At 33.5% G+C, this 10,107-nt stretch overlaps 1 protein-coding gene across 1 annotated transcript; it reads left to right on the top strand.

The window, feature by feature from the left end:
• The first annotated feature begins 5,500 nt into the window (after nucleotides 1–5,500).
• LOC145667913 (uncharacterized) lies at nucleotides 5,501–6,760 on the top strand. The gene has a single exon (XM_081735339.1). It carries the CDS (start codon nucleotides 5,501–5,503, stop codon nucleotides 6,758–6,760), a length of 1,260 nt encoding a protein of 419 aa, XP_081591465.1.
• The last annotated feature ends 3,347 nt before the right edge of the window (nucleotides 6,761–10,107 follow it).

The following is a 10,107-nucleotide window of genomic DNA, read 5'->3' as shown; positions in this document are numbered from 1 at the left end:
TTTAATTAATACCATGAATTCTTCTACTTAGTGCAAAAGATGATGCAACTCTATGAAGCACGGAAAATATTTCTTTCCTGATTTTCTCCATTTAACTTGAACTTCTTGACTATAAACTTTTAATCAAAACACAAATCTAAATTCTAACACTCTTACGTCAATAAGGAAGATCTGATTGGATTGAAAAACGAAAAAGAAAAGAAATTTACAAGAAAAGCAAAAATTGAATCAAAGATAAAGCATAATTTTCGGGGGGGGGAATGTATAAATGAATTAAGTAGCACTTCAATAAAACTTCCGACCAGGTTTTGATAAAGACTGACACTGGATTTTAATTAGGTAGTCAAAAGCAGTTCACTGAATAATACATTATGCACACAAAGAATTTTTGATATTATTTATTGATATATAGTATTTATTGCACAACACCTCCAAATGAGTTAGTTGGGTTGCATCTGTCCAGGCTTTTTGGTACCAGCAAAGGTACTGGACCCAAATTAATGGAGTTAATGCAGTGAGGGGTAATTACTTTTGCTGTTGACTGTACCACCTTTCTTGTTGTTATTCGACGGGAATCACATTCATATTGAATCAAGAATCACATTAAAATCCAATAACTGAGTTTTAACTTTCGAATTCGATGACAGAGAAACCTTGCGCTCGAGATTTTTCTCCATATCAATTAGTAGTGGCGTGCTATTGCGGAGTTACAAAATACCAGCCGCAAAGAAGAAAAACTGTTTTAAATTCCCTTCCTTTCAAGGTATGTTTTAATTCTGTACTGTATATGAGAGACAAGATACTTTTAATTAAATCCCTCATAATAATTCAGTAACAACATTCGAATTATTATTATTATTATTATAGTTTATTGTCATTGTTGCGATTTAAAAGACTTAATCTCACTGTCCTAACTTTAATATTTATTACATGTATGGAGAACAGTTATTTTCTTGCTTCATGTATGACATTCAGGATTGATTTGACTAAGTCAGGGAAATTGGATGATCAAAACATGAAAATAATGTAATTTAGTTGTAAAATTTCAAATCTTGCGTAAATGTTCTCATTCAACCATTGTTGGAGGGTAAGATGATTCTATGCAAGAGGAGATATCTACGAGATCTTTCAAACTGTTGTGCATATAAGCTGGAAAATTTTCGGCAAATATTATTCTTCAATCCAGGCAGAGGATAAGATACATATTTGGGAAATGCAATATAGGCATATATGGGACGAATAGGTTAGTCAACTTCAGGTAAATCATTTTGGTAAAATAAGAGCACTTTATTTTGAGACAAACGTATCTATTGCAATATCTTATTTTTATTTATTTTTCCATAAACTGTTTTATCCATGAGAAAAACAAACACTTACCTCTGTTAGATTAAGAACAGATTATAATACGAAAAAGGAATAATCCAAAAGCTTATATTTCTGTAGTAAAGTGCTTTTATGGGAAAATATATGTTTTATTCTGTTATTTACATTTAAGAGTTAGATAAAGGTGATATAAAGCACTATGTAAATAATCTGAATGTACATCGATGTGTACCATATACGTATATTGAAGTAGAATATAGAAATGTTTACAAAAATATATCTGTATTAATGGAAACCCATTAAGCGTAATGCTTGCAAATGGATCCTGGCAGTTTCATTGCGGTTCAAAAACAATTTCTTCGCAGTCAATAGAGTAAACAAACGTTGATCTGTGTTGCAAGCTTATACTTATCGTCAGAATGTTTAATACACGTCCTCATAAAGATCATTATAACCTAACAAGAAAGTAGATGTCTTGAGCAACTAACTTCGGATATACCTATGTTGATATTGTTAAGTAATAACTAAAGTTAAGTGAGCTGTGTATTCTGTTGCGCAGGTGAGTTAATTTAGTACTTTTAATCTATAAATATATAGTAATTCCCTTTTCGCACAAGACTTTCCTTGTCTTCCACATAATGAAAATGATTTACGACTTTCTCACAAGATTTGACATTAATTCCTTTACTACTTTAGTTTCTAAAATTAAGTATGATGGCAAAGAGAGGGTTGTCTGTTTCGTTTCCAGGACATGTGACTTCATGCCTGGATTACTTGGTTTTCTATTGTATCTTCCCGCTAATTTTTCTACATAAAACTTCTCGTTTTATCATCTTCACTGAATATATCATCTTGATTAGTCTTCTACCTGCTTTAAAACTTCTTTGTTTGTTACTATGTCCATCCATTTTATCTTCTCCATCTTTTTCTAACACCACATTTCGAATTCTTCCAAATAGTTCTTCTCTAACTTCCGTAGTATCCAAGTTTCAAACCATATAGTCCAATACTCCATATAGGTTATATAGAACCTGACCAGTTTCTATCTTACTTGTTAGTCCAATATAAAACCTGCTAGTTAGGAGTGATATTTCCTTGGCTATGAATACTTCTTTGACTATGACAATTCTTGGTCTGATCTCTTTCGTACATTAAGTAACTCATCCAAAATACTTCCCAGATATTTGAAATGATCGACCTCTTCAAGTTCGTTTTGTTCTACTTTAACCTGTAAAGGTGCATTTCCTCGGGATATTCTCATGATTTTTTCGAAGTGGATTTTTATTCCAAATTGTTTCAAGTGTCAAGTATTTTCTCCACTTTCTTCTGTTCTAGATATAACAACCGTATCGTCTGCATACCCGATCTTGTTAATGATCTTCCCTACAATATTGAAATCTCCAATTCCCATTATTGCTTCCTTCCTTAAACAGTCATTGTAAATGTTGAATAATTAGATGTCATACTACATACTTGTCTAACTCTTCTTCCAATCTCTGCACTAATTGTTTTTCCTTGATTTAAGAACTTCATTCGTTGTCCTATGTTCGTGTTGCGAATGAGTTATCAGTTTGTCCAACTTACCCCGGTATCCCTAAGTATTTTCAGAAGTTTGGTTCATTTAACTCGATCTAAAGCTATTTGCCACTCAATGAAGCACAAAAATAACTCTTCTCTTACGTTAAGAACTAGTTCTAATAAATTCTCATCAACTCAAATATCATATTTGGTGGCTTTTCCTTTCCGGATTCCAAATTGATTTTATTTCAATACTTCTTCTACCTTTCTTTCTAGTCATCTGTTCATTATGAGCAGAATCATCCTTCCACTGTGGAATATAATAGTTCTATATTGACCTTATCTCATTGCATTCTGTGAAGAAACTGTGTATTGGAAATGAAGTGACTGTGTATTAGAAGTAACTGTGAATTTAATTCACTAAATTCAATTATTTTATTAAATTACATTTTTAACGAAAGAAACACAAAACTCATTGAAAGAAAACTTTGTTTAGAACTGTACATTCTCAGACACCTGTTGTAAATGCATATTTGTTAAATAAACTCGACTAGCTTCCTTCTTTCCTTTCCGCATACCTTCAAGCATAACCTGAAACTTCCCGACTGATGGCACAGCACCGGCACAATTCTTTATCTTACTTAATGTAAGCATTGTAACAAGTCCTTTGGCCATTCTCTACTCAGGTAGGTCTTCTTAGAAGGTGACATTACTACTTTCGTTGCATTGCCTCCCAAAGAGATTCTCCGGAGTTTTTTTTTTTTTTAATTTTCTTCCTACTCCTAAAAATAAAGGTAGTTTACTTAAGGATAAAAATTTTGAAAATTTGATTTTCCCTACAACGGCTATGATTTAGCTCTGATAAATGTTCGATTTAAAAAAAAAAAACAATAATAAAAATTTTGTGATTCAATACTTATAACATTTAAACTTATACATAACACAGCAGAATCAAGTTATATCGCGGCTCAAAAAACATTGCAATGAGACCAAGACAGTTACTCAATAGAAGAAGTGGAAGGGAGTGTAGTTTTGCAGAGAGTAAAATTCTTACTTCGCACAGAACTTAAAAGTTCCGTCTGTCTTTAAATCTATATATTCATACATATCTTTCAGTCTGTTTCTGTTAAAATACTGAAGCTTGGCAAACAAAATCAAACTGAGTTAACGATCACTGTGTAGAAAATTTCTCACATAGAGCATCATATTCACTGAATAGACAAATCATTAGGATTATCTATCTAATATCTGGTGTATACATCATCGACTCGCCGAATAGCAGCATTCCCTTTGGCATGGAATCAATGAGCCCCTGAAAGGTTGCTGGAGGCGTGGTACACCACATTTGCATGTGTAAGTCACTGAATTTATGTGAATTCCACGGAAAGGGCGATAAATTCCGATCTGAAGTTCAATGATCCCACAAAGATGTTCGATTGGGTGAGTTTGGGGACTATTGTAGCCATTAAATTTACTATTGTGCTCCTTGAATCTCTGTTGCACAACGTTGGCCTTATGTAAAGGAATGTTGTCTTACTGAAAGATGTCATTGCCAGGTGGGAATATGGGCAACATGAATGAGTATATACGATCACAAATGACCTTCCGATTGATAGGATAAGACATTGTACCCTCCACTACCGGGTTCATAGATGATCATGAGAATATTTCTCAAATCATAATTAAGCTACCACCGGTTTGTTGTCGTCCTACTTCGCCTGATTTTATTTTTTTTTTTTCTGGACACCCAGCTATTGCCATGGACATACCATCCACCCAGAAAAGTATTTCTCACTAAATGAAATTCTGTTCTTACACAGACTCTCTTTTTCAAAAACTTGTTTGCCTGGAGTCAGAGAAATATCGCTCGTTCATATATATTACATGTAACATTTTATTCCTAGCTAAACTACTATGTTCAACTGAACATTTAACAAAAGCTTAAACTTAAACTTTTACTCATTATAAAGTAAAAATTAATTCTAAATTCTTTCCTTTCTTTTCCAGGTTCATTTCTATCATTACGATGATGCTTACACATTACATCCATTTCTATTTATTCATCTCTACAGTGTTGGTAAGATGTTGTGTCCCATATACCATTCATGATTCAGAACAATTTTGGTATAAGACTCTTAGATTGTGCGTTCAATCCATATTGGAAACACATTTCAGTAACACAAGAAGCCTAGCTGTTGTTCAAGACCAGAGGATTGAAATGCATGTTCTATTGTTACAGAAAGACGCAAAACCTGTCTTTTGGTTGGATCCTCACAACATACAGCAATTTGTATCTCGTGTGAATAGTACGAATCCATACTGGTATTATGAAATCCAGAGAATGGACTACATTATTCTTGTTGAAGATGTTGTTATTTTCAGAGAAGTAATCACTCAATTACAAAGACTTCCTCTGTGGAATCCACGATCTAAGTTTGTGATATTTATTCATTCTTTTAATCAACGTTCTCAAAATATCACAGAACTATTTCAAACATGTTTCAAGGAAGACATATTAAATGTTATCCTCCTAATAGCTAGCGAAACTAAACATGTTAACACGAAAAATCAGGACATTTCGAGGGCACCCGGTTCGATTTTTCTTTACACTTATTTCCCGTTTACAGCGAAATGGTGCTCTGATATGGAAGGGGTCATAATGGAAGTATGGACAGGAGATAAGTTTAAGAATAATACAGATTTGTTCCCAAGTAAAGTAAGAAATTTACACGGATGCCCTCTCACTGTTGTTGGTGCTCATTTACCCCCTCAAAGCATTATCCACTCTAATTCAAATGGTGTTCTAAATTTGATGGGTAAAGATGGAATGTTAATACAAACCTTATCTGAAAGAGTTAATTTCTCTTTGAATTTCATTTATGCAACATCAATTACAGATTATATTTCAGGGCTCCGAGGAGGTATAATTACCGGTTTGTATGAAGGTGGTTTTTTATATATGGATCTGGAACAACAACACTACAACGTTTTCGATCATATATTTTCCACGAGTTTAATTCATGTAGTATGGGTTACTCCAGCCCCTGATATTTATCCGCAATGGATGAACCTGTATTTTCCACTTCAACCAATTGTATGGCTTGCAATTCTAGTAACTTATTTTGGTGTCACTCTACAAACGTATGCAGCTCAACGAACAGTCTTAAGAAAATATCAGTCATTACATATGACATTTCTGAAGAACCTATGCATTCTGTTAGGAGTATCCACGAAACTTACAGAAAAAGTTCCAATTATTAGGGCAATGCTATTGCAGTGGGTTCTTGCAGCATTTGTGATCAACGCTTGCTATCAAGCAGCTTTGTTTGGATTTCTTACTAATCCCAAGAGAGTCCCTCCCATCAACTCGATGAAAGATATCGCTGAATCTGGGATTGAATATGGTGGATTAGAATACATGAAAAATTTCGTAATTCCCTTTAATGATTCTAGTGCTCGTACAATATATAAGAACTGGAAAGTGGTAGATACGTTGGAAGAAGCTTACGAAAAGATAGTTGAAACTAAACATTTTGCAACACTGTGGACACTACCGTACACAGAATATATCATTTACAGCAAATCATACGTAGATAACGATGGAAAACCTCTTTTGGCAATAGTTCCAGAAATAAATTCTTATTTTCCTTGCTACTATAAGATGAGAAAGGGATCTCCATTTGTTGAAGTCTTCAATTACATTGTTGAAAGCTGTGACACTTCTGGTTTATTTCACAAATGGCATACAGATGCAATGTACTCTGCACAAATTGGAGTTCAAAGAAAATTCAGTCCTGAAAAGGTGAGAACTTTTGACATTTCAGTATTAATAGGTTCCTTCGCATTACTTATTCTTGGTGTAGCTACGAGCATTTTCGGATTTGTTATAGAACTAATAATGAGTAAATTAAAGAAATGATGTAGAAACGGATAACTCATTATAATAAGGAAGAAAACAAGCAGACATGAAAATGAAACTGCTATGGTCAGGTCTAAACACTTTCGTTATTCTGTTATTAAACACATGAAGACCAAGTCCTTCGGAACTGTTTTGTATTTCTATAAAGATATACTTAAGATGGTACTTTTCATTATAAAGTTTCCGAAATATGAATATTTCAGTATTCACTGTGAACACGTGCAAGACATGAATAAAAATGGTTTATGTGCAATTAAATGTAATTAAGTGTTTTTGCAAAATAAACAAACGGCTACTTAGGGTCAGTAAGCCGCGCCGGTCTATTTCTGCCAAATAATTCCATTTTAATACATTTGATTAAGCTAGAACTTTGACAAGGAACTGACTAATTGGCTTTCTAAGAAGTCACTTTGATTTGCATCGAAATATTATTAAGTCAAATATTGAAGTATAGAACTGTGTATTGAATCTATAATTTCCTTGGTTCTTGACCTTATGTGATTTGTATGAAAGAAATATTAGTTCAAGTGCATACATTGTTTACTGCGTATTGAATCTATAATAACTCTGGGATCGTGACCCCATCTGAAGTCTCAGTAATCGTTACGAGTTATGTTCTGGCACCTTGACATCTGTTAGATTTTACTGATTTGTGTCGAAGAAATATTAATTTATATGTGTAAAAAAAAGTCAGTTCTAAATAAACTTCTAATTCAGCTAATTTAATCGTAAACTAATAAACAGGCAGAATAGTGCACCAGAAGTATTGTGTTATGAACTCCCAGATGCTTAAGGTGACCAAAGGAGAAAGTTTGGAATGACTGTTTTCTATAAAACTTTTTTTCCTGCTTATTTAAGGTGAGTGAGGTGAATAGTATTATACTTGGTAAAGTAAAAACAACTTATAAAATTGACATATACAACATGCGTTCAAGCAATTGGGGTTTATAATCAGAAGAACTAAAAATGTTTACGAATGTAAATGTCATTGGAACTCTAGTACTGCCAAAATTGGAATATGCGTCAGTGATTTGGGCAGCTAAATGTAAAACTCAAGAAAACTAGATAGAAACAGTACAAAAAGGATCCCTAAGGTACTTATATTATAAGAAAACAGGACCGTCTGCTCTTGTAAATAGAATATCTTACTCTAATTTGTTAAGTGAATTTAATTATATTAAACTTTCTGCTAGATGTATAATTGCACAAGAAATGTATTTACACAAAATAGTAAATGGCATGTTTGATAATAGTGAATTTTTACAATACATTAAATTTAATATCAGTAACAGAACGTTGAGAAATAGAAATCTGTTGTGTAATAAAACATCCAAAACAAATACTTACAACAATTCACTATTTGTCAAAATGTGTAAGCTATGTAATAATATAGCGCAAAATGTATAAGAATTTTATCTTAACCAGCAAGCGTTTATAAAATTAATCAAAAATAAATGTTTACTGAATAAACATAAAATAAAATAAATACAGAATAAAATAAATACATAATAAAATCTATATATATAAAAGAGAACGTACAAATCCTTTGTCCGCTCATCACGCTAATACGGCTGAACCAATTTCTTTTATTTTTGGGGGGTTATTAGGATTTGGACCCTAGATGGTTTTTATCATATCACTTTAATTTTCAATTACCAGTGTCTTGAGATAATTGACCATTCAGGTGTCCATTACGTACAAATCCTTTGTTAGTTCATCATAGGTATAAAAATAAACGTATGTATATGCAACCCGCATGACCGTGTCACTCGGCGGGTTAACATAAATGACAGGCGTTATAATGGTTTTTATCATATCACTTGAAAGCGAAAAAGTAAAAATTATCTAAGTAACAAAGTTTATTGCGTTCGGGGGTGACCGCAGCGAAGCGGGGCGGGTTAACATAAATGACAGGCGATATAATGTTAACATTTACTGCAATCTTCTATGGTTTTTATCATATCACTTGAAAGCGAAAAAGTAAAAATTATCTAAGTAACAAAGTTTATTGCGTTCCGGGGTGACCGCAGCGAAGCGGGGTGAACGCTGCTAGTAAATAGATATAGGCATAATTATGGAGTTTACCTATGTATTGATGTCTTCTTGCTTACAAGTATATGTGCGTGTACTTATATATATATATATATATATATATATATATGTGTGTGTGTGTGTGTGTGTGTGTTTGTGTGTTTATATAAAACCTATGTACGTGTATGGTATGTACTTCAATATGTGTATCTGGAATTACTCAAAAGCATAAACCTAACTTGTTTATTGCAATATTTATTATGTAACTTTGTGTATCTGAGAAGAATTTTTTTTGCCATTTTTTTTTTGGCTTTTTTGGTTTCTTTATTTTTGTTTTTTATTTTTATTTTCAATTTTTTTAAATACTATTTAATACTATCATTTTTATTTTTATTTTTTTCACTTACTAATATATTAATTATTTCTTTAATGTATACCCGGGTTCGATTTAAGAGCCTTCTGTAAATGGTGATTTTTCTCTGTTGAAGGAAGGTATATATATATATATATATATATATAGAAACTTTCACGGAGTAAATGTTTGGAGAGTCACGTCTATTTTCGCAAATGAATGAAATCTTTCATTTTTACGTCTTACAGTTATGTCAGCTAGGTTAAAGGGTATGGTGATGATGAGAAATGAATGAAAAGGTGGAATGAAGAAAGTGGGAGAAAACAGAAGAATCCCGAGAAAACCCTCTCACACGGTGTTTGTCCACCATAAAACCCACTTGGTGTGAGCGGGAATCGAACCAGGGACCTCACACACCACATCTATCTTCGCAACTCTGTGCTTGGTAACCGTATATTCAGCCGTCGCAACGTTCTTGTGTAGTTCCATGTCATCGTGGAAAATCCAATGGTTAACTCACGCAAAACAGGTATTGGGCTTGTTATCCTTACTTTCGAGCATTTCTCCCTCTGTTTCATTCGCCACTCTGGACCTCGCATTTTGTAATTGGTGAGTTTTATTCACGCCCTCCCCGCTGTCTAGTGGCTAACACGTTCGACTTTGGTGTACGGGGTCCCGGGTTCGATTCCCGGTGGGAGAGCCTTTGTGATTTTAATTGTCCCCAATGTTTCTGTCTTCGTGTCCCTATCCTTCTAGGTGGTTGAAATAGCAATAAACGAAAAAAGCAAGTAAAAATTAGTAATAGTTCAAGTAAGTTACTGACAAGTAAAGGGTCCAAATGGATGAATCGAGTTGCGGGATGAGACACAGTGCGCCTGATAGAGGATGTAAAAATATGTGTATGTGCAAAATTATAGCGGCTGAGCGCCATAAGAAACGGAGGGGGAGGGGGTCAAAATTGGTG

The sequence above is a fragment of the Thermobia domestica genome, chromosome 13, assembly GCF_964235325.1.
Source record: "Thermobia domestica chromosome 13, izTheDome1.hap1.1, whole genome shotgun sequence".
NCBI lineage: Eukaryota > Metazoa > Arthropoda > Insecta > Zygentoma > Lepismatidae > Thermobia > Thermobia domestica.
Note: the sequence above shows the minus strand (reverse complement) of the source record. Positions and strands in the feature narration are given on the sequence as shown.